The 24,350-nt window shown below is 48.9% G+C and overlaps 1 protein-coding gene and 1 long non-coding RNA gene across 5 annotated transcripts in view; one reads left to right on the top strand and one right to left on the bottom strand.

The window, feature by feature from the left end:
- Nucleotides 1-24,350, top strand: part of SRGAP3 (SLIT-ROBO Rho GTPase activating protein 3) — a 246,514-nt gene that overhangs the window by 118,449 nt on the left and 103,715 nt on the right. For all 4 annotated transcript variants that reach the window (XM_027958129.2, XM_042235918.1, XM_015102320.3 and 1 more), the window contains exons 2-3: nt 1,444-1,636; nt 21,283-21,445. In XM_027958129.2, the coding sequence (XP_027813930.1) occupies nt 1,444-1,636; nt 21,283-21,445 (356 nt within the window). The remainder of the gene's footprint in view (nt 1-1,443; nt 1,637-21,282; nt 21,446-24,350) is intronic.
- LOC121817216 (uncharacterized) lies at nt 1,631-3,592 on the bottom strand. The gene is made up of 3 exons (XR_006057019.2): nt 3,295-3,592; nt 2,973-3,024; nt 1,631-1,825 (listed from the first exon to the last, which is right to left on the bottom strand). It is a non-coding gene; the product is annotated as an uncharacterized LOC121817216 (long non-coding RNA).

A 24,350-nucleotide genomic window follows, 5' to 3' on the forward strand; every position in this document is an offset into this window, starting at 1 on the left:
TGCTGGTCTATGGACCACACTTTTTGTAGCAAGGGTTCATGGTCCCTAGATTAAAGAGGTTTTGCTAGCGCCAACGTTTTTAACTGTTCTCTACCTTGATTCTTTGAGAAATTGTGCCATAATCAGATTCTGAATAAGGGAGAAGATGGTCTTCTACAAGTAGAGAGGATGGTTGTGAAGAGGCAGGTGGGAAAGGAGAGTTGCCAAGGTACATTGTCAGGCAAAGGAAGAGTGGGAATGGAAGTAAGATCTCAAACCATGCCTTTGTAACAGTTCCTGCTGTGCACCCCCTGGCAAGGCTTCCAGCGCCCCAGAGTAGGACTGCATGCTCTGAAGACCCCTTTTCCGAAGCATGCTAAGATGGTACTGGCCACCTTTTCAGACAGGAGGCCTGTTTCTACAATAGGATTGGACATCTCAGAGACTGGTTTGAAAGAATAGCGAGCTCACTGTGGGGAGATACAGAGAAGTTTGGAGTCAGATAGTGGGTGGCCTTGAATTCTGTGCTAAGGAGTTGGGCTTAATACTCAGCCAGAGGAGGGCCTTGGGGAGTTTTGAGCGGGGAGCTGGTGTGAGTACAGTGTGGAGAGACTGATCTGCTGGGCAGCCTGTGGGATGGTGGGGAAGAGGCTACTGTGTGGTGATGGCAGCAGTGGCGAAACCACTGGGATCTGGCTGTGATTTTCATCTCGAGCCCCTGCTTGTGAAATTTTGCCCTGGGTGCACAGACCTGGTTTGCTCTGTCAGGATTTCCTGAAGCCTGGACTACATTCTCTGGTGGCACCTGAGATGGTGATGCATGGAATCTCAAGGTGACTGAGAGAGGAAAACACACATGCCCTTAAATAACCCTGAAACCTGAAGGTGAATGGCATCCCTTCAGCCCTTGCTCAGTCCTGACTACACCTGGAGGAAGTCTGTCTTTAACTCCTCTCACGCTACCGTTTTCCTCTTGTTGATGGAGACTCAGAAGCTTAGGCTTAGGGCCTTTGGTAAGCAAAAGTCTCTGGAGAGAATTTTAACAAAATTTTTGTTTTTTGTTGAATCAAGTCTCTGTGTACCAAGACGGCAAGTGGTTCTAGTTTTACCCTTGCCATAATGACATTAAACTGTATGGTTTAGGTAAGTTGTTTTCAGTAAGAAAAGTGAGTGAATTTACTAGATCATATGGAAGAAATAATAACCCACGTGATGTGTGGGTATGGCAAAAATCATGGTGGTGACATGCAGTGATTCAGCTTTGGCAAACATTGGGTTACATTGTGGCAAAACCTGGCGTTTGCTCAATCGTCTTGCCAGTACCTGGAGAGGCTCTGGGTAGTGGGTGGTGGGGAGGGGGCTGCTGGCATCGCAGTGCCTGGGCCACTGGCGGTGGGTGGGCCGGGCTGGTCCCCCTGCTGTCCCCACCACCACCTCACAGCCCGCTCCTGCCTCTGCCCACAGAGATCCGCACGCAGCTGGTGGAGCAGTTCAAGTGCTTGGAGCAGCAGTCGGAGTCGAGACTGCAGCTGCTCCAGGACCTCCAGGAGTTTTTCCGCCGGAAAGCTGAGATCGAGCTTGAGTATTCCCGCAGCCTGGAGAAGCTGGCCGAGCGCTTCTCCTCCAAGATCCGCAGCTCCCGGGAGCACCAGTTCAAGTGAGAAGGGGCTCGGGGTCTTGGGCGGTGGGAGGCAATGCTGGGAGGGGAAGCAGCAAGGAAACCAGGACTCCCTGGGGGCAGATGGTGGGCTTTTAAGGCCCAGGGTCTGCAGGTGACTTTCATCTCCAGCCCTCAGTCTTCCTTGGTGTAAAGTGAGGGTAGAAATAGTTGTTACCCATAAAGATGCTGAAAGGAATACACGATGGACCGAGAGAAGCACTTGTCACAGACAGGAAGTCTCAAGAAATGGTTCTGTTGTTATTATGCAACCAAGCACCAGGCTCTGCCTCCATCTGGGCCCAGGTGCCAGCCCATCACCTTTCAGGACATCCTGACTGTACCCAGTTCTCTTTTATCTGGGGATCAGCCAGCTCATGTCTGCATTCCTTCAGCACAGTGGCCTCAGAATTGTTTCTGTTTGGAATAGATGCTCAAAGTATTCCTCTTCCTTCCTCCCCTGGAGGATGGTGCCAGGCTTAGTTGCTTATTTGTATACACACATCCTCCAGGTCCTAATTTCTCACACCCCAAGCTCGGATTTTGAGAAGGAAAGGAGGCTTGATCCTCTTGGGCACATCTCTGGCTGAGTCCTCGAGCTGTAAATGCCCCCTAGCTCAGGACCGTGAGGGGCCAGCGGCCAAGTGCAGATAGAAGCCATGACCTTACCAGGTTGCGCCCCCTGCCTACATCTGTTTCCCCCTCGGCCATGCTTCCTGGAGGTCCCCATCCTCTGTGAGTCATCTCTCCAGTGAAGGGCCCTCAACCCCGGGAGACCAGAGACTTGCTCCATCCTGTCTGCTCTGTTCCTTTTTCCTCTGGGTCCAATCTCTTTTTTTCTCTCTACATAGGTTTAGATTGTGGTAAACTACACATAACACAAAGTTTACCACCTTAAATATTTTAAAATGTACAAGTGTGCGGCGTCAAGTGCGTCCACACTGTTGTGTAATCATCACCCCCATCCTTCACCAGCGCTCGTCTCACTAATGTGAAACTGCACGCCATGAACAATGCCGCATTTCCCCTTCCCACCCACGTCCTGGAACTCACCCTTCTGCTCTCTCTCTCTATGAATCTGACTGCTCTAGGGACCTCAGGTATGCGAAGCATACAGTGTTGGTCCTTTTGTGACTGTGGCTTATTCCACTTTGCATAATATCCTCGAGGCTCACCCGTGTTGAGGTCAGAAGGGCCTCCTTTTAAGAGTGAACGAGACTCTGTTGTGTGTAGACTACCCTTTGTTCAGTTGTGTCCCCCCTTCTCTCTCTGTGTTTTGCCTTCTACCCTGGCCAGGGAGCGCTCTTCCTTCAAGCTCCCCTCAACATCTCCTTACCTGGGCGCCTCAGCGTTGTGAGCTCTCAACTTCTGTGCCTTCTTCCCTTGACCTTTGGGGAGAAGAAATGCCTTATTAAAGGGCAACAACTTATTACATGTTTGCAAATGCCATGCTCGTTTTCCTACCCAATCACATCTGTTCAAACTTTCATTGCAGGAGGATACTTCTGTTAATAACTTCCTCCCAGGCACTGTCTGGGCCCTTTCATACATAATCTCATTTTTCTGATGTTTTGGAAGAAGCATGTACTTTTTTAAAAGATAAAAGTAAAACACTTTTTGTTACAAATGCAGAAAAGTAAAAGAAAAAAATCACTCACCTGCCATTCAGAAGCTCATGCTTTGGTTCCTTTTCGTGACTGTCTTTTAGTAACAACAACAGTAATAATTTATTGAGCACATTGACTGAGCATTTGCTTCGAGTCAGATCAGTATCCCATCTTAGAGATGGCAGAAAGGCTTGTACAAACATGTCTGTGGGCCAGTTATTGGGAAGTGACAAATTTGAACCTTCACTCTCATTCTGCCTGCTTGGCCTGAGATGAGAAAGGCCTGGGTGTGGTCTGAGAGCAGCCATGGGCTCTGAACACTCGGCTGAAACCACAGACTCAGACACACGTACAGAAACCCACATCTCTGGCTGGGCTGTTACGCGAGCCATTCAGGCTGCGTGGTTGGGCTAGAGCTCAGCTTCCTCCCCTCTCCTTCCTCTTGATTTGGATTCAGGTCCCTCTTCCTGTTCTCAGTGTGGACACGGGGGAGGGAGGCACTGGGGGAGCATGTGCAGGGGTACCCTGTTCCTTCGCATTGCCTGTAATGAGCTCAGTCGGCCCCTCATGGCTTCATTAACTGAGGCCGCTAGACAGAATGGGAGCCCCAGCTGGCAGTCGGGCCCAGCAGGCTGCTGGACACACCATGAAAGTCTAATTAGGGTGTGGCCAAGCCAGTGCAGCTGCTGTGGGCCCTGGGCACCAGGCTGATGTGTCCGCAGAGTCCCCCCATTCCTTTTGGAAGTGCAAGTCTCCAGGGCATGCCTGGATTTGCGCTCTGACCCCAGGGCCAACCAGCCTGACCTCTGGTTGCCTCTTATTTGGAGCTCAGTGCACAAGGTCTGGACTGTGCTCTGGGTGCTTCATTCTGATTGTCTAGAGAAGCCTTGTCCTAACATCTTGTAGGCCCTTCATTAAGAAGGTCCACCTATCTGCCAGGTAGCCTCTCAGGGTGAGGGGGGCGGTGCCCAGGCCCAGGTCTGGTCATGTTATTCCCACTGCACAGTCCATCTGGGCTCCTATAACAAAGTATTCTGGACTGGGTGGCTTGTAAACAGCAATGGTTTTCTCGCAGTTTTGGAGGCCGGAAGCTGGAGATCAGGGTGCCAGTGGCGGCATGACGAGGTTCTGGTGAGCTCCCTCCTGTGACTTGTAGACGCTGATCCTCCTTGTGTCCTCATGGAGTGGAGGACAGAGAGAGGAAGCAAGCTCTAGAGAGTCTTTCGAGGGCGCTGATCCTATCACGAGGGCTCCCTTCTTCCCCCATGACCTAATTTAATCCTTCTTATCTGCTAAAGGCCCTACCTCCTAACACCATCACATTGAGAGTAGAGTTCAACATGTGGCTTCTGGGGGAATACAGACACTCAGTCCTCAACAGAAACTCATGTCTCTTGCGCCAAGTCTAATGCTCCTACTTTGCTCTATGGGTTCTGTCTTTCTAAGGCCCCAGCTGCTTCGTCTCCACCTGGGCGGTTGAAAAATTTCCAGCTCCCCAGAGAATGCCCAAGAGGAGTCGGGGCTAGACTCACCCAGGCTGAGTTCCATGTGGCAACCCCATTCAAGAAAAAGCTCAGCCTATGGCCCTGAGGGTTCACCTGCGGCAGGCTGAACTTTCAGAAAACAATACCATCACGTGTGTCTTCTTCCACCATCACATATTTCTGTTCTAACACACGTTTTTCAAAGCACTCTGACTTCTTTGCTCTCTTATAATCCTCATGATAACCCAGGGATGTAGTGAGGGAGTCATTGATTTTATCTCAAACCATCTGATCACCAGGCAAGCTAAGTGGGATGTTACCAAAGGATACACCATGAGCTTCTGAGTGAGAAAACCCAGGGCTCCTGACTTTCAGCTCAGACTTCTCTCCCCAAGAAGTCACATGGGTGTATATCAAGCATCTCTTATTTTCCTAGACCGTGCTTCTTGCTGAAGACACATGCATGAATGAGCCACAATCCCTCCTCTTTCTCTCTTATGAGTACACAGCTTGGGCAGTGTCCATAGGTGATGTGGTTGGGGCAGACTCCCAGTCCCTATGGCCCTGCTCTTTGAACCCTGCCATCTGCTTGCTCCTCAGGCCTAGCATTTAGGTGTCACTTCCTCTGCAAAGCTTCCATGAGTCTAACCTGGTGCCCTCCTGTGTGTGTCCACGATATTCTGCACTTGTTGATTTGCTGATTCAGCCAGTATTTACTGAGTACCCACCAATGCCCGGTGCTGGCTTATAATGGCAAACAAGACAGACTTCGTTACTGCCTTGGTAGGATTTACCATCTCATGGAGGAGTGAGATGTGGCATCAAACATATGCAAATAAATGAAAGACAGCCTGCCATCAAATGATTGCTAGGATGGAATGGTTGCTAGAGTCCAGGCTGGAAGGTCTAAGACGGCTTCCCCTACCTTTCCTGGCACTTTGGTGATGACAGCTATATGCTGGGCTCAGCTGGGCTGCTACCCTCTCCTCATGGGGTCAGAGTCTCACTTCAGCCATGGGAGCTCAGGGTCCTGAGGTGGCAGTGGGGGAGCTGCAGTCTCTTTGAATACCCACCTCCATCCCCTGCCCAGATTCAGTTGATCAAAGTGGTCTGAGCTCCAGCTCAGCTTCAAGAGGAGGGAAAACAAAGTCTTGCTTTCACTGGAGGACCCTCAGAGGATTTGCGGCCCCTTGAATCCTCCACACTGAGCTAGAATGGCAGTCAGGGAAGGCTGCTGGAGGAAGTGGCATTTAAGCAAAAACATGAGCTGAGGGTTGAGAAGAAGCAGCGGGGGACAGTGTGAAGGGAAGAGAGGCCAGTGGTTCTGGCCAGTGTGATGAGGGAAGCCATAGCCGCTGAGGCATCCTCAGTAGGGAGTAGCATGATCTAATTTCCAATTTTAAAAGGTCACCCTGGCTTGGAGGGGGCAAGAGTGACGCTGAGGAGACCAGTAGGCTGATAGGAGTACAGCTCTCCGGGCAGGCGTGATGGTAGCCTGGGTGACAGCAGAGCAGAGAGAAAGTGGACAGGTGCTGGGAACTCTCTCAGAGGTAGAACTGAGAGGAATCCATATCTGACCTGAGATGAAGGAACTTCAGGAGATGTGGCAGAAGATGCCACCCTGTGTTGTAATTATCTATTTTCCTTGTCTGCCCCTCTTTTGACAATTGGGCCGCCAGCTCCAGGATGGCAGAATGGGTGGCTGTTGACGTGGGGTCTCTAGCACCTGGCATCAGCCCTCACTGGATGTTTATTGAATGAATGAAGGTCAGACGGTAATTAGAGTGGCTCTGGGCTAGGGGTGGTGGGAGTCAAGGAAGGGGACATTTGTCTTCTGGCTGCGTTAGGAGCTTGGGGAGGCTATTTGGGTGAAGGGCCACACACTCTGGTAGCTGGCACAGGTACAGAGTTGCTGAGAGGACAGCATGGATTTTACAGTGGTCTCTCTGACTAAGGAATCAGGGCCTGCACTCTAGTTTACCAAGTGTGGTCCTGACCAGCAGCTTTGGCGTCCCCGTCCTCTGGGGACTTGTCAGAAATGTGAAGCCCTTAGCTTCCCCTCAAACGTGCTGAATGAGAAGCTCTGGGGGTGGGGCCTAGCAGCCTGTATTTTAACAAGTCCTTCAGGGGATTCCAATGGCCATTCACGTTGAAGAGTTGCACAAGAGGATGACTTTCTAGATGATAAACTGTTTACAATTCACTGTCAACCTATGCCAGCCTTCCACATCCCTCAGCTCCCCAAGGGTAAAATCCATAATCCAGTGCCCTTTTGCAGCCAGGCCTGACCTAGACTGGCCTTGTCCATTTTGAGGCCTGGAGCTGGGAGCCCTTCATGAGCAGCAGCATGGCAAGCGGCACACGGGGGCGTAAATCCTTCCTCTGAAGATATGTGGGTATCCTCCAAACAACCCAGGTAGTTCTAGGAAACTAGGGGTTTCCTGGAACTAGGACTTCTTCTTTCTGCAGAGAAGTGTTTTCTGAAACCCCAACACTTTGAGATGTCTGGTCAGAGGGAGGGGAGGTGAGGAGAGAAAAAATGAGTAGAGGTGAAAGACTGCCTGCTTCTTACCTCCCCTCACAGATTCCTGATGGTCCTTAGGACATGGGAGGCTCTGAGAGATTCTATAGTAAATAAGCCTGTTGACTTCTTTCTGAAGCTGTTAGACCACAGAATTCTCCCTCCCCAGTGTGTGCATGTGTGGACAGTCACTCAGTCGTGTCTGACTCTTTGTGACTCCATGGACTATAGCTCAGCAGGCTCCTCTGTCCATGGAATTTTCCAGGCAAGAATACTGGAATTGGGTGCTGTTTCCTACTCCAGGGCATCTTCCCAACCCAGAGATCCACCTGTGTCTCTTTGTGTTTCCTGCGTTGGCTGGCAGATTCTTTACCACTACGCCACATTTTTTTTTAACCAAACTAGCACTCTCTGGGACCCAGTTTGAAAAGCTCCATTGAGACAAACTCTGGATTCCCCTTTGGAATGTTAGAGCTCCATGCAAACAGTGTGGGAGGTGAGAGAGTCCCCTTCTATTTATGACTCACTCAGTTTTTGAAACCCCTGACCTTCTGGGGAAATACCTGATAAAAATGCTCTCTTCGGAAGTTAAGTGTTGGTTGCTAGTATTTGGACAGCTGTGATGAAAGGAACAGGGACTTCTATTCAAATATGTTTAAGATGGGGAAATTCAGAGTGTGGAAAAAGCTGGAAGGTGGTTGGCCAGTCATTCAGAATGATGTTTAATATTCTCTGTGAAGTAGGTTTGGAGCATCTCAGCTTCACAGGGGAGTTGAGAAGGAGGATTCAGTGAGTAACCAACTCGATTGCCAAGAAAACGCTTCTTTGGGGGGATGTTTTGTTTCCACAGATGTAGCATTTCCCTAAAAAGATGCTACAATTTAGACTTAACCTTCCAGGTGAGTCCTGGGGACAGAAGGACTTCTGTAGTGAGTAAATTGAGCCTATCGATGTGCAAAGGGTTCAGAATGGAAAGGTTTGCTGAGACTAAGGTGGGGACGATGGGCGAGGTCCTCCAGGTGGGACCCGCGTCTCATAGCTGCTGCTGTCGCTGTGGTTCCTGTTGCACCAGTGAGGGCTTTCCAGCAATGCTCTCCAGAGCTGGTGTTCTCCTGGGCTGGGTTGCCAAATGAGTCTTTCCCGGGGGCTCTGCGTCTGTGCTGTGCAGGGTGTTTAATCTTTCAGATACCTCCCCGCCTCCCCCCCCCCCCAACGTCCACATCACCGAATGTGAGGTCTCTACTAGATGTTCTGCATGCATTATCTCGTTTAACCTTCATGGTAGACATTGTGACCTTTGAGGTAGGTACTGTCTTTCTAGTTGGAAATATTGAGATTTAGAGAAATTAGTAATTTGTCCAGTAGGACACAGCCAGAGCAGGTAAGTGGCAGAGCTAAGACTCTAATCTTGGTTTAACTAGCTCCATAATGCAAAACTGCTTCTGGCTGCATGACTCTGGGTGTGCCCCTCGCTGCTCTGGTTTGGGTTCATGTTTCCTGAGAGTCACCCATCAGCCCAGACCACATCCTCCTTGTGTGGGTATCATAGGGCCTCTTCTTCTCCTGCTGGTCAGCTCATGCTTGTCACCCCTGGGCCAGCTCAGGGCTCACCTCCTCTGCACAGCCCCATAGTCAGCGGCTCCTCCCCTGGCCTCCCACAGGAGGCTGTCCTGGGGCTCGGGTCAGATTATCAAGGAATGATCCAGTTCGTGTGTCTGGTTCTCCCACTTGAAACTGCCAGCTGCTTGAAGGCAAGGCACCATTTCTAGGCAGTCTCCCCCTCTCTCTCTGACATACAGATAGAAACTCTATCAAAGGATTTTGAATGAATAACTGAAAAGACCAAGATACTACCAAAAACTTCCTTCAGAAATGGAAGGAAATAGACTTACCTTGTGCGGCTGCACAGCAGAGATGTGAGGTCCAAGGATAACATTTTCAGAAAAGCAGATTTTCACTCAACCTTGAGAATGTTCCTGTAGCCAGAACTGTCCAGCATTAAAGGGGCTGCCTTGGGAGGTGTGAGCTCCCAATCCATAAAGGTGTGTGCACAAAGGCCAGGTGTTTTAGGAACACACGTCTGTAACATGAAGGCTAGTTAGATGGATTGGTGTTTCTCAAAATGAGGGAGGCATCGTCCATAGCCCATGAGCCATAAATACTGGCTGATTAGTCAATCCTCTTCTACTCTTTGTGGTTACAGTTTGTTTCCAGTGTGTTGCTAACGCCTCTCTAACCCCCCTTTTAACCAACAGATGGCAAACTCAGGGCATCAGCATCTGCCCAGGATTGAATGATACTGTTTGGCACTTACTTTTTCAGTTACCTTCTCTTTAGGGCAAGTGATGCTGTTTTTAAAAACTTCTTATTTTAACCAAGACTGGGGAAAGCCCTTTGTAAATAAACCCATTTAAGTAAAAAGAAGCAATGAGCAGGGAGGTGTGTTGTGCAGGGTGGCAGAAATCCAGAAGCAAGCATAAGACACCCTGAGGGCCCCTGGCTCTTGGGAAGTGAACATCTTTCATCTCTGCTGTCTCCATCCTCCACCTTTGTCTTTGTTGCTGGGAGGGATTTTAAGGCAGGAGGGTCAGCCTCTTGAGTAGTCCTTGCAGTGGTTATATCCCCTTTTCCTCCTAGTTTTTCCTCCTGGGCCCTCCCCAGATCCTACACCCAGTGTCCTGGAATCTTCAGAGACTCATCAGCAACTTCCAAAGTATTAACCAGGACATGATTTACTTATATTTGGATACCTGGGGGAGGGCATGGCAACCCACTCCAGTATTCTTGCCTGGACAATCCCATAGACAGGGGAGCCTCGAGGGCTACAGTCCAAGGGGTCACAAAGAGTCAAACATGACTGAAATGACTTAGTACACGTGCATGAATGCTTAATATACGTAGATACATGCCTATCATTTCAATTTTATTTTAAAAATGAACAATAGATATTGTAATAAAGGTAAAATTGTGGTAATTAAGTAGTATGCAGTAACTATTGTTACTAAGAATTAACAAGCAGTAGTATGCAGGGGTTTAGTTTTGACTCCATTCCATTAAGCAAAGTGTATAATAATGACCTTCCAAGATTATATAGCTCCTTACACTCTGCAAAGGACTTCCCCAGCCTTTGGCTGCTTAAATACTCCCAGAATCCTGGTGGGGCTTGGGGAGTCAGGGACGGTGTTGTCATCCCCATCTAACAGGCAAGGGACCCAAAGGCTAGCCAGGGTGGGTCCCGCTTAAGATCCCGCACTGATTGTTGAAAGAGCTGACCAGAGGAGCTGTGGGTCAGCACCATTTGTCTGCAGAGTGCTGCGCACACTATGGGATGCACCCGTTTGGCAGGTGGATAAACCAAAGCGAAAGGAGAAGATGAGGTTGCCCGGACATTGCCTAACGAGGCAGGGCCTTTGTCCTGGTACTCAGAGTCCGTTCAGCAAGTCAAAAGGCAGCTCAGCAGTGCTGCTGGGCACTGGTTCAGTGTGCCTGCACTCTGAGGTGTGAGGACTGAGCCAGCGAGCAGGTGACTAATTCTACGTTAGGGTGGAGGAGGCAGGTGGGGCATCTCTAGGCCACTGGCCCCGGGCCTTGAAATACTCGTGAGGGTTTCCTAGGGGAGAAGGTGGTAATGGGAGGAGGAAAATCAATATTTATAGCAAACCTACTGTGGGCCCTACATCTACATACATCAGTCAGTGAATTTCCCCAGTGACCTGGTGACTTGCTGGTTATAATAACAGTGATGCCAGTAATAATTATCATTAGTATCAGATGCTGGGTTTGATGCTGAGAGTGTCTCATGAATTTCCTCATTTAATCCTTAAAGCACTTAAATTTAGTTAGCTGTTTTACACCCTGCTTTACAGATAAGGAAAATAAAAGGTTTAGCTAGCTTCCCAAGTCCACCCAGACGGTGAGGGGCAGAACTGGGTATTTGGAGCCCAGCCTTTGATGCCATAGCACCCAGCATGGGTAAGCAGAACCTGCTTCAGCCAGGTGACGCAGTTAATACAGTTTTTCCCTTTTGGATTGACTGTCTCAGGGCTGGTGTCAGCTGAAGGCAGCTTCTAAGTCAGCAGACTGCAGCTGAGTGAAGGGGTTGCCCTAGCCCCAAAGCCTCACACCAGTTGTCTGCCACCAAGCGACTCCCAGGCAAAGCCCAATCACACTCTGCCCCTTCACCTGGGCAGCTGCTCTGCCTCCCACGTGGTCTTCCCGCCCAGTGACCATATCACTGGTCCATTCAGAACCTTCGTTTGACCTTGACTTTGGAAGCCCTTCATGGTCTGGCTCCTCCCTTCCTGCCGCAGCTGCCTCCTCTTCACTACGTCCTGCATCACCCGTGCCCAAGCCCGACAGAACTTCTTCGGCCCCGGAACATCTATGTCCTGTCTGACCTCACAGCTTCACACTCAGCCTTCTCTCTGCCTGCAGAATGTGCCCGTCTTTGCATGTCCCTCCCAGCAAACTCTCACATGTACTTTAAGCCCACTGCATATGTTTCCATGATTCCCCATCCACCCTGAGGCAGAATGAGCCTCTCCCTCCCCACCTCCTCTGAGGTCCCCTTTCTTCACAGCATAACAAAGGAGGCGTCTGGTACTCTCCGCTGATCAGCATCCCTCCCTTCTTCTCCTGATAACAAGACCTTGATTTTCTTCTGGGGAATCATCCCTCAACAGTGGTGAGTCTGTGACCAGCACTGCACCCTCTTGGTCACGGCACTTTAATCTAGCAACATGCAATTCCAGGACTTTTGGTGGAACGACTGAGGTGTGAGGTGTGAGGTGTGAGGTGTGAGGGGTCAGAGTACTTGCCGTTTGGAGAGGGTCTGCCTGAGAGCGAAGCCAGCACAGAGAGACAAAGGCAGAGCCCAGAGACAGAGCAGTCTTGCTGACCTTCTTTCAGCCTCTGGATGTAGCTATGCCTCTTTACAATTTTTTATTACAATTTTTGACCCTTAAAATTTTTCTTCCTCCCATGACTGCCGTTTTTGTTTAAGTCAGCCTGAAGTAAGTTTTTCTATCACTTCAACTAAAGGAGTTCTGACAGTGGCCACAAGAATTCTTGGTTTGGCTTAAGTTTGGCTGCTAGATTGTGAGCCTTCTCAAGGCTCATCCAGTCATCTTTTTAATTCCCTGGGATTGGACAGTTCCCGGCATGTGGCAGATACTCAAAGGATATTAGAAGAGTGAGTGAATGAGTGAATGGCTCTAGAGGGATACAGGGAGATATGAGAGATGGTTCCTGCTCTCACAGGGGCTAAGTGATGACACAAGCCCACACGCGTGAAGGACGACTGATGAGTGAATTAAGCACGAAGATAAAATGTCATCCGGAAGTAACTATGTAAGAAGATTGACGTGAGCGGTTCAGATGGAACACTGAGTGGCTCTCAGATGACCCCTGGAGGAAAGGCCTTTGAAGTAGATTTTGCTGCGTGGAGTAAGGAGGGGAAGGCATTCCAAGTGAGTGAAGGCAAAGAAGCGAGGCAGGAATGCCCATGACCCCGGAAGAGCTACCCCTCTTCCCAGGCTTCAGCAGCCTCCCTTCCCTGTCTTAGAGGCTAGATACATAAACAGGGAGGTAATAGCCATTCACCATTTTCATTTTTGTGCTTCTTGTTATCAGATAAGTTGTGGGATTAGAGAAAAAAAAAATCCTTTGTGAGATCACATGTGTACCTTCGGTTTTGAAACATACACTGGCTGTTGTCATAGAGGTCTGAAAGGCCCTCACTGGCCACTCCATCACTCACCCACCCATTTCGATAGATGAGGCAGGAAAGCCTCAGAGGGTTTGAGCTGCAAGCCCAAGAACACACAGCCAGTTAGCAAAGTAAGGCCACAAGCTGACGCATGCTCCTCAACTCTCAGTAAAATGGCCTCAGATTCCTTAAGGGCGAAAAATAAATAAGCCAAGAAACCCATTCCTGGCTCAGAGCTTCCCCTACTTACTGCCTGGAGCAGAGAGGGGGTTAAGGGGAAGAGCTGGACTGGCGGCAGATTGGCTGGGCCTCAAATGCCAGCAGAGGAGGTCAGACTTTATCCTCCATGTCAAGGTCCATTTGCTTCCCTCATGAACCCCAGGGAAGATGCCTAAGTTACCACTCAAACTCTGCTCAGACTCTTGATCCACCTGGGGTAGCAGCCTATGATGGGTTGAATTAAGTCCTCCCAAAATCTACAGTTGCAGTCCTAAACCCTCCAGTACCTGAGTGTGACCTTGTTTGGAGATAGGGTCTTTCTATCAGAGGTAATCAAGTAAAGATGAGGGCATTAGAGTGGGGCCTAATCCAACATGACTAGTGTCCCTATAACATAAAGAGAGGGGATCTTGGACATAGACACACATCCAGGGAAAACATCATGTGAACATGAAGGTGAAGGCCAAATGCCAAGGGACACCAAGGATGGCCAGCCCACCCCCAGAAGCTGTGGGAAGAACACAGAACAGGGAGGCTCCCCCACAGCCTTCAGAAGGAACCACCCTTGCCAGTGTTTCGATCCCAGACTTCTAGCCTCCAGAGCTGGGAGACTGTACACTTCTGCTGTTGAAGTGAGTCATTTGTGGTGCTGTCTGGACACACAGCAGCCTGGTGTCCAGCAATATACCACCCAGACGCTCATCCTGCCCTTCCAGCCCTGGCCTACTCTGCCCCCCTGGCCAGGCCTCCGCCCCTCGTCCACCTGCTCTGCCCTCGGGGACTTCGGGGGATTCTCCCCTTGATCCCTCGGCCACCACCGTACACCCTACCCGTTTTTCTGGTCCCAGCTCATCCTTCTAGGCACTTTTCTCCTATCTGCCAATTGTGTGCCCAGACCTTCCTGGCACCAGAGAAACAGTGAACAAGATAGACCTAAACTTTGTTTGCCTGTATCAGTCTTATCTGAGGAAGGGCAGGAGACAGCAAGAATATTGCTGTAAAAAAAAAAAGAAAGAAAAAGACAGACATAAGCTATAAAGGAGTCAAAGACAGAGACAATAAATAAATGAATAGGCGGATGCCAGCAATGGTAGTGGTTTAATAACAGTAAAAATAGGGTAGTGTGCTAGAGACCAGGGAGCCGCTGGGGGGCAGAGAAGGGCTCAGTGAGGAGAAACTTCTCAGCTAAGTTCTCAGGGACAAGAGGGACCAGGTCTCGGTGACAGGAGGAACCGCCACCTTCCCTGGGTGAGGTGCACACCCCCACCTCTGCCATTATAGACTGGGGACACACCATGCGTTTTCTCCTTCATAGCTCTTATCACTGACGCCATTTCCTGTCTAGTTATGGGCTTAGTTGGTTGTCTTCTGAGGCCCCTACTGGACTGTAAGCTCCATCAGTCAGGGAGCATGACTCATTTTACTTCCCACTGTCTGGCACAAAAGATGGCACCCAGTTGATATTTGCATAATTAATCATTCATGCTCTCAGCAAGGACAAGGAATACCAAATCCTCCTTGGGGCAACTTAGGTAGCAAGAGGTTAAGCATACTTCTTGGGCCCCAGAACTGATTGAGAGAGTGCTTTCCTGAGCTCTGCTGGCAGCCACCCAAGCAAGCCTGGTGCAAGACCCGGGAATGTCTTGGAAGGGAGCAGGAAGCCAGAGGCAGGGACTCAGCATCTTGGGGATGGGATGAGCTTCAGGGGCTCCCCTCCCTCCTAGAGGGTCCACCATCCCAAGGCAGTGGATTTGGATTCATCTGCAAAGCGGGGCTCAGCAGGCTTGAAAGTGGGTACTGTTTGCTAAGCAGAATTTTTCGGCCCCCAGCCGGGAAGTGGGAGAAGCTGGCTCACTGCTGATTTCATTTTCCCAACTCGCCAGCTTGGCAAGGCCTAGCTCCTCTAGCTGCAGTCACTTGGAGCCTCATACCTAGTTCTCCTAGCCAAGGAAAGAAAGCTGTGACTCACCAGAAATTGTCATTGCTATTTTCTGGCTGTAAAAAGGAAAACACACATGTATATGTGAAAGTTCTCGATTTTACCTCAGCTCAGCAGCTTCCACGTGCTGCGTAGACACAGAGATGCAGGACTGGGAAAGCAGAAAAGTCCTCAGGATGTACCATAGAGGACAGAGCGCCTGCCCACATTAATTTTGGCATCTTCCCGAAGTGTGGCTGCAGCAGGCGAAATGGCTGTAAATGTGGAGAGCTGGGTCTCCGGTCAAAGGGATCCTGTTTTCAAAAGGGACAAGGAAAGAGAAAAGAGAAAGTCAGTATCCAGCTCTGCCATCCGTGGCCTGCATGCTTCTTCCTGCGGTCCAGGTACACTGCAGATGGCCAGTGGGATGGTAGCCATTGTGCTGGCCAGAACTCTTGGGACTCTGCTCCTGCCCCCGCCTCTGCCTTGCTTCCTGGGCTCCAGCCACACTGGCCTTTTCTCAGTTCTTTAAATGCCCCAAGCTCCCTGTCCCCCAGTGAGCCATTGCCTGTCATGTTCCCTCTGCCTGGAACCCTCTCCCCCGAGCCCACCTTCATCTGGCTCCTCCATCTCTTCCTTTAGAGCCCAGCTGAAAGGTCCTCTCCCTTAGGGACACTTCAGTGACCCCCGAAATCAGGCCAGGTCCACTTGTTGTGGGCCCTCTTGCACCACACTCTCTTCTCTAACACTTTGTGCAGTTGTGACTTCATCTGCACATATTGAACGCTCTGGGGGTTACCTGTCTCCCTGCTGGACTGTGAGCTCCGTGGAAGTGGGAACTGTGTCTCTTATCCTTCGTGTTATGTCCCTGGAGACTGGTCCATGTGAAATATTCGATCAGAGTGCATCAAGTGGGTAAACTGCTGAGTGACCGTGAGCAAATGATGGTGGAGGCGTTTTCTGGTGTTTAACACCAAGGTTGACAATGTGGTCTGAGTAGCCAGGCCATAGAGGTTAAGGGACCTACATATAGTCACACAGGCAGTATGGACGCAGGGGAAGACCCACACCCCAGCCAGGTCCAGGCGTGCTTCTGTTTGGCTGTGTCTCTCTGTCTCGCTGACTAGGCCCCAGTCTTTGGCCCTTCCCTCTTCCTCCTGATGTGGTGAGAACCAGGTGCCATTGTGGCAGGATCGCAGATGGCAGCTCTCCACAGAGTGGTCAACTCTTCCCTGACCCTGGCTGTGGACAGCCCTGTTCACTCCAGTCTTTTAGTCTTACAGGTGAGCTGCCCCATAGGAGGGGAGCCAGGGATGGGAGAAGGCGGGGTGAGCCAGAGCAGCCTCCTGTGTGGGGTGGACCCAGAGGATGGGCCTGCTGGTTGGAAGGCAGGCCTGGGACAGTATCTCTGCAGGGGATGGGCTCACCCCTCATCCGCATCCTGCACTTCTTCCAGGTCACCAGGGCAGGAGGAGGCCAGCCCTGCCCCACCCCCCAGCCATAGCCTCCTGAGGATTGGCCTCTTCTGCCATGTGGCCACGTGCATTTGTAAAGAGTTCCAGGTCACCCCATGGTTTCCAATATCATCCAAGGGCTTGTTGCCAGCGTCCACATTTGTCTCTCTAGGCCAGATACCATCCTCTGGGTGTTCCATACGCCCTTTAGAAGGAACCCATCACCTTCCCTTCCTGCTCTGCTATAAGTGCCCTCATCACAGTAAATGCCAACCCCGCTCTCAGGAGCCCAACCTGGGAGACTTGGAGTCATTCTGAGCATCTTCTTCTCTCTTCCAACCAGCCAATCTCAGGGTGCAGTCAGTTTACCACCTAAATGTTTCTTGAATCTGTTAACTTCCCTTGCGGCCCCCTCGAGTTCATCCTCACACAGTAGCCAGAGTGAGAGTTTGAAAGTGAAATTTTACCCTTTCACTCCCTTGCTCTAAACCCCTCAATGGAGTCATGGCCCACATCAGGATGAAGATCAAACTCTCTACTGTGACTTAAAGGCCTGTGTGGCCTTTGCCTAATTCTCCAGCCTCGTTTTTCATCCCCCCCCATCACTCCAGGACACCATGCTCGAACCCCCTTAAGTGTGGTTTGACTCACTAATCTGCTCTGTCTAGGCCTTTGTTCATTATATTTCTCCACCTAGAAACTCTGCCTGTCAAACTCCATTCCAGCCTTGAGTTTTCAGTCTAGCAAGTGCTTCCCTAAGGATCCACCCGTGCTCACCCTTCCGCCAGATCTGGGTGAGGGGGCCTTCTCCGCCCCATAATCTCCTTCCTGTCACTACGTTTATGAGGCTGCATCGTCGCCTTCTTTTTCCTTACTTGAGTGGGAGGCTTGTACACTTGCTGTGGTCACTGGTGCATGCCTAGCCCCTCGCCCGCCTGTCTGGTACATCCACACAGAGACAGACAATGAATGAGTGCAAGCCTGAAGGAACCAAGGCCTTCATCTTCCCAGCAGCCTCTTACCTTAGCTTGACAAGTCCTTGGTTGCTTCCAGGTAATTCTCTCCTTGCCTCCGCTCCTTCTGCCACCCCTGCAATCCTGTGTGAGGCTGTGTTGCCTCCTGTCCACAGCGAGGAAAGCAGCTCCTTTCTGCTCTCTTATGCAGCCTCCCTGGCCAGGTGACCTAATTAACGGTCCCCAAGCTGTCCCAGCACTTCTGCGCCCTTTCAAGATCTTTTTCCTTCCCTCTGAAACTCACCTTCTGGTGTGACTTCCATAAATTTTGCACTTTCCTTTCCCTGATACTGTTCAGTTCTTGAATCCCCAGGCTGAGTTCAGCCCCTGAAGTAATTTAGGTAACAACTCGGTTATCTCATCTCACCTTTAATCTTTCCATTCCCATCACCACCTAGGAAGCAGTGGAAATAGGATGTAAACTATTTCCTTCCCAAATCCACATCTCCCCTTGCGGTTCTTACCTTGGTTCATGTCATCAGCATCCACCCAGCCGCCTGAGATCAGATCTTAGAATCACCGTTCACATCCCGCTTCCTGGTGGTGGTCGCTAAGTCATGTCCAACTCTTGCAACTCCATGGGCTGTAGCCTCCCAGGCTCCTCTGTCCATGAGATTTCCCAGGCAAGAATACTGGAGCGCGTTGCCATTTCTTTCTCCAGAGGATCTTCCCAACACAGAAATGGAACCTGGGTCTCCTGCATTGCAGGCAGATTCTTTACCAACTGAGCTATGAGGGAAGCCCAAGAATACTGGAGTGGGTAGCCATTCCCTTCTCCAGGGAATCTTCCCAATCCAGGGATTGAATCTGGACCTACCTGCTTTGGAGGCAGTTTCTTTACCATCTGAGCCACCACCTCCTCTCTCTTTCTAGGAAGTCTTCAAGATTCTCATCTTTCCCGGTGAGCAGTCTCTTAAATCTGCCCTTCTCTGGCCGCCGCCCAGGCCCTCATCATCTCTCTTCTCCTGGACTGGAGTCACCTCCTGATTGGTCCTCCTGCTTCCAGCACCATGCCTCTGTCCACACCCACCCACCCCTGCGCTCGTCTGTCTAACCATCCCTCCACCCATCTACCCGTCCATCCACCATCTTCCAGTCTGCCCTCAGTGATCTTTGTAAGATACACGTCGGTTAGATCATGCCTCTGCTTAAGTAACTTCCATGACTCCCCACTGCCCACAGCAGGCATTCTTAACATTGGGTGCACGTTAGACCCTTCTGGAGAATGTTTTTAAAATACCAATACCAAGTCTCTCCCCCAGAGATTCCGACTTAATTGGTCTTGGAAGGGGCCTGAATCTTGGTGTTTTTAAAAAGCTTCCCAGGCGATTTTAGTGTGCAACTCGAGTTGAGAACCATATGGCCTAGATGATAAAACCCCAACTCATTAGGCTGGCATTCAGCTCCCCACAGTCAAACCTTTAACCGATCTCCCTATCCTTATATCCTCCCCTAACACACTCAGGATTTAGCTCTGCTCTCCTGCTTCTAGCTCTGCGGAGCTACTCCTTTGTATCCACAGGTCCCTCTGCCTGCAATTCCATCTCTCTCTGCCCCTCTGGAAAGCTCCTACCTATGCTTCAGGACCCAGCACAAATGTGACCTTCTTGTTGGGTTTTTCTTCCATAGCATATGCTGTGTGTCAGGCATGTTTCTGGACACTGATTATGGTAACTAAGAGGGAAACACTTCCTGCTCTCAAAGAACTTCAAGTAGGGCAATGGGTGGGGAGTGGAAGCTCCTTAAGGCAGAAATACTCAAACCTGAGTATGCATCACAGTCCCCTGGAGGGCTGGTCAAAACACAGATGCTGAGCTCAGGGCCAAGACTTCTTATTAAGTGGTCTAGGGTAGCCCCAAGAGTTTGCATTTACAACAAATTTCCAAGTGGAGCTGATGCATCTGGGCTGGGCTCCACCTCTGAGAACTCCAGTCCTAGAGTGAGGTCAGAGGCATGCTCTCCAGAGAGTATCGTTTAGGCTGAGACCCAGAGACAGGGAGAAAAGTGGGGCTCATGTGCTCCAGAGGCACAGAATGCAGAAGTCCCCAGTGGGGAGAGGTTGGCAGGAAAGCACAGGGGATGATGTGACGGGGACGCAGGCGGAACTCCGCGTCTTCTCCAACTTCTCATGCAGAACGGATGCCCTGCACGTCTCCATCATAACGTTCAGCACCTTCCACTGTAATCCTTTTGCCTCACTGCCTCATTAGGAGCCCCTGGGAGGCAGGTTTGTGCCACAGTCACCTGAGACCTGACGTGGAGCAAATGTCGAGGGATTAGGAGGATAGGAGGCTTGGCTGTTGGCTTTCGGTGCCCCGGCTTTTTCTCTAGGCTGAAAGCAAAAGAGAAGATGCTTCGTTTATCTTATAGCATAATGTCTCCTTTCTTTCTCTTAGAGGTTTTTAACCTAGCTATCCTCTGTCTAAACCAAATTCCCTTCTCCCAGATTCCTGTTTTCTGGACAGATTTTTAGCCCATTTGGTGACAGAAAAGTCAACTGACCTCTCCTCACCTATCTTTCCCAAGCCCAGGGTTTGGGTGGAGTAAGCGGGGTGCGGGGGGGCGGTCATAGCTGCCTAGAGGCCCTCAGGGCTCCCCTCTCCCTTACTTCCACTTGACTTTGGGAAGATGATATGGTCATACTGGGAGTCAGCTGAATTCCCCTCCTCAAAAGTGCTGATAGTGTTGTTAAAAAGTGGATTTATCTCTGGGCTTTCTATAGAATACATTTGAATCAGTTCTGATGAGATGGATGAAACTGGAGCCGATTATACAGAGTGAAGTAAGCCAGAAAGAAAAACACCAATACAGTATATTAACACATATATATGGAATTTAGAAAGATGGCAATGACGACCCTGTATGCAAAACAGCAAAAAAGACACAGCTGTGTATAACGGACTTTTGGACTCAGAGGGAGAGGGAGAGGGTGGGATGATTTGGGAGAATGGAATTGTAACATGTATACTATCATGTAAGAATCCAATCACCAGTCTATGTCCGACACAGGATACAGCATGCTTGGGGCTGGTGCACAGTGATGACCCAGAGAGAAGTTATGGGGAAGGAGGTGGGAGGGGGGTTCATGTTTGGGAACGCATGTACACCCATGGGGATTCATGTCAATGTATGGCAAAACCATACAGTATTGTAAAGTAAAATAAAGTATTTGAAAAAAAAATAAAAGTGCTGATAGGAGGCTGCGTTTCCTGAGAGAACCCTGGCCAGCCCCCCGGGGGAGCCAGGCAGGCCTGGGGGATTGGACCTTGGGCCAGGCACCCTAAGGTGATGAATGAGCCTCTGCCTCAACATCACCTTCCCACCTTGGAAAGTGGAGTAAGGGTTATAGGTCAAGAACACAGCCCTGATGCCCTGTGTGGCAACATGGGGTTATTGGTTTGACACTGGTTTCTAACTGTCCTTCACTCTTCCTGGACACCAGGGTATATACACACTTTACTGAGGCTAACAGAGGGGTCTTTGGTAAAGCACAGAGAAGACAGAAATGTTTCATTTCTTAAGGAAACACAGATGCAAAGTGGCCCCAGCACTGCTCTGTGACCTTGGGAGGATTGCTTCAGCCCTCATGGTCTCTGTTGCTGTTAAATGTGTTATAGGAAAATGAATTTGAGAGGGCCACACTAAGGTCAAAAGAGCTGTGGTGGGTGACAACGTAGAACATTTGTGGATGACAATTCCAATAAGCTGTCTTGGTTTCTATAGGAAAGACCAGTATCTCCTCTCGCCCGTGAACTGTTGGTATCTAGTCCTGCACCAGACCAGGCGGGAGAGCCGAGACCATGCCACCCTCAACGACATCTTCATGAACAATGTCATTGTCCGCCTCTCCCAGATCAGTGAGGATGTCATCAGACTCTTCAAAAAGGTGGGTACTTGGGCCACCTGGGTTTCTGCCCCAGGCTGGCTATGGTGAGACTGCCAAGGGTAGGGTGTGGTCTGGGAACATGGGACCAAGGGGCAGGCGTGCTGAAGGGGACAAGAGGCTGAGGATTGGACTTGGGCCCCCAGGCTCCAGGTTTGAGTCCTGGATGTGGCTGGGATCTCAGCCACTTCAGCAACCACCACCACCACAAAAATAAAAACCTTTGCATGGTTAGGTAAGTTGTACATTCTTCCTAGGAAATCTGGAAAAATACAGATGAGCTCACACATAGAAAATAACATGACCTGAAATGTTATCTCTCGGCCATAATCACTTTGGTTGTCAAAAGAATTTCTTTATATGTACATATGTAAATACCTTTTCTATGACTGCTTGTCTTTATACATTTTGTAGAATATGTGTGTACTTTTCCCAAATGAGGTCAGACTGCATATGATTTTACTCCTTATGTTACCTAACAAATTGGATACCACTGTATTATAAAATTTTTCCATATCAATGAGTATAATTCCATAACATTTTGAAAGATTACATAGTATTTCATCATATAGATATACGCTAGTTTATTTAACCAATCGTTTATTGTCGAACACTTCAGTGATTTCCATATTATTTTAAATATTGCTGCTGTGAGCGTCTTTTATATAGACCTTTGTCATATTCACTGCTATTTTTTAAAAATTTAGGTATAGTTTATTTACATTATATTCGTTTTAGGTATATAGCATAGTGAATCAGTATTTTTACAGATTGTACTCTGTTAAAAGTTATTACAAGATAATGTTTATATTTTCCTGTGCTATACAGTATATCCTTATTTTTTATTAATTTCATTTACTGTAGTTTGTATCTCTTAATCTCATACCACTTATTTGCTCCTCTCCCCTTTGGCAACCAGTTGTTTGTTTTCTGTATCTGTGAGTCTGTTTCTTTTCTGCATATACATTTGTTTGTATTATTTTTTTGGATTCCATGTATAAATGATATAATACAGTATTTGTCTTTTCTGACTTATTTCATTAAGCATGATATTCTCTAGGTTCGTCCACATTGTTCCAAATAGAAGAATTTAATCATTTTTATGGCTGAATAATATTCTATTTATATATATATATACACCACAAGTTTCTTATTCATTCATCATTTGATGGGCTACTGCTATTTTCTTAAGATCAATTTCTATAACAGGAATTTTAAGGTCACAGTTTGCTCATTTGTTTGTCTGTGAAACGAGGTTAAGATCCTCTACTTCCCAGGGCAGTGTGAGGGTTTAATGAAGTGGTGCATGTGAAGGAGGGGGCTGTTATTGACAGGTGGTTCAGGGTGTTGTCTTGGGCCCAGAATTCTTAAATCTCAGAGTTCATTTTCCTGGCTGCATCATTTATTAGCTGTATGTCTTTGGGTTTGTTACTTAAACTCTCTGAGCCTCAGTTTCCTTATTTGTGAAATGGGGATAGAAATACCCACAGGGCAGCTGCTTGGGTTGAGAGGGTTGTTAATCCCTGTAAAGCATAGAAAGCAGAGCCTGGCACTGAATAAATGCTGAGGAAAGCTGGCTGTTATTATGCTAGTGGAGGAGACAATTACTATTGAAATGACACAGCTCATCCGTTTTTGCCTGGTGCCAGTTTTAGGGAAGAGGTGACATGGGATTGCCAGACACACAGAGGAAGATGCCAAGTTGGTTTGAAGTACAGTCATCTCTCCCTGGTCTGTATGTGGATTGTCCGCTTTGAGGATGTCTTCTTTGGCAGAATTGTAACTGCAAGCTAATTCCCTCCTGCCACACAGTCTGCTCTGATTTCTTGCAGGGGCCGTGTTTGTGAGATGTTGCTGTTGTGTCCGACTCTTTGCAATCCCATGGACTGCAGCACGCTAGTCTTCCCTGTTCTTCACTATCTCCTGGAGTTTGTTCAAATTAATGTCCATTAAGTTGGTGATGCCATCCAACCATCTCATCCTCGGCCACCCTCTTCTTTTGCCTTCAGTCTTTCCTAGCAACAGGATCTTTTCCAGTGAATCAGCTCTTCGCATCAGGTGGCCAAAGTATTGGAGCTTCAGGATCATCATCAGTCCTTCCAATGAGTATTCAGGACTGATTTCCTTTAGGATTGACTGGTTGGATCTCCTTGCAGTCTTCTGCAACACCACAGTTCAAAAGCATCAATTCTTTGGCGCTCAGCTTTTTTTGATTGTCCAACTCTCACACCCATACTTGACTACTGGAAAATCCATAGCTTTGACTAGATGGACCTTTGTCAGCAAAGTGATATCTCTGCTTTTTAATATGCTCTCTAGCTTTGTCATAGTTTACCTTCCAAGGAGCAAGGGTCTTTAAATTTCATGGCTGCAGTCACCATCCGCAGCAATTTTGGAGTCCGAGAGAATAACGTCTGCCGTTGCTTCTACTTTTCCCCCTTCTATTTGCCGTGAAGGGATGGGACTAGTTGCCATGATGTTAGTTTTTTGAATGTTGAATTTTAAGCCAGCTTTTTCACTCTTCTCTTTCACCTTCATCAAGAGGTTCTTTAGTTCCTCTTTGTTTTCTGCCATTAGAGTGGTGTCATCTGCATATCTGAGGTTATTGATATTTCTCCTGGCAATCTTGATTCCAGCTTGAACTTCATTCAGCCTGGTGTTTCACATAGAAGTTAAATAAGCAAAGTGACAATATACAGTCTTGACATAACGCCTTTCCCAATTTTGAGCCAGTCCATTATTGCATATCTGGTTTGAACTGTTGCTTCTTGACCTGCACATGGGTTTCTCAGGAGACAGGTAAGGTGGTCTGGTAGTCCCATCTGTTTAAGAATTTCCCACAGTTCGTTGTGATCCACACTGTCAAAGGCTTTAGTGTAGTCAATGAAGCAGGAGTAGATATTTTTCT

The sequence above is a fragment of the Ovis aries genome, chromosome 19, assembly GCF_016772045.2.
Source record: "Ovis aries strain OAR_USU_Benz2616 breed Rambouillet chromosome 19, ARS-UI_Ramb_v3.0, whole genome shotgun sequence".
In the NCBI taxonomy this organism is placed as follows: domain Eukaryota; kingdom Metazoa; phylum Chordata; class Mammalia; order Artiodactyla; family Bovidae; genus Ovis; species Ovis aries.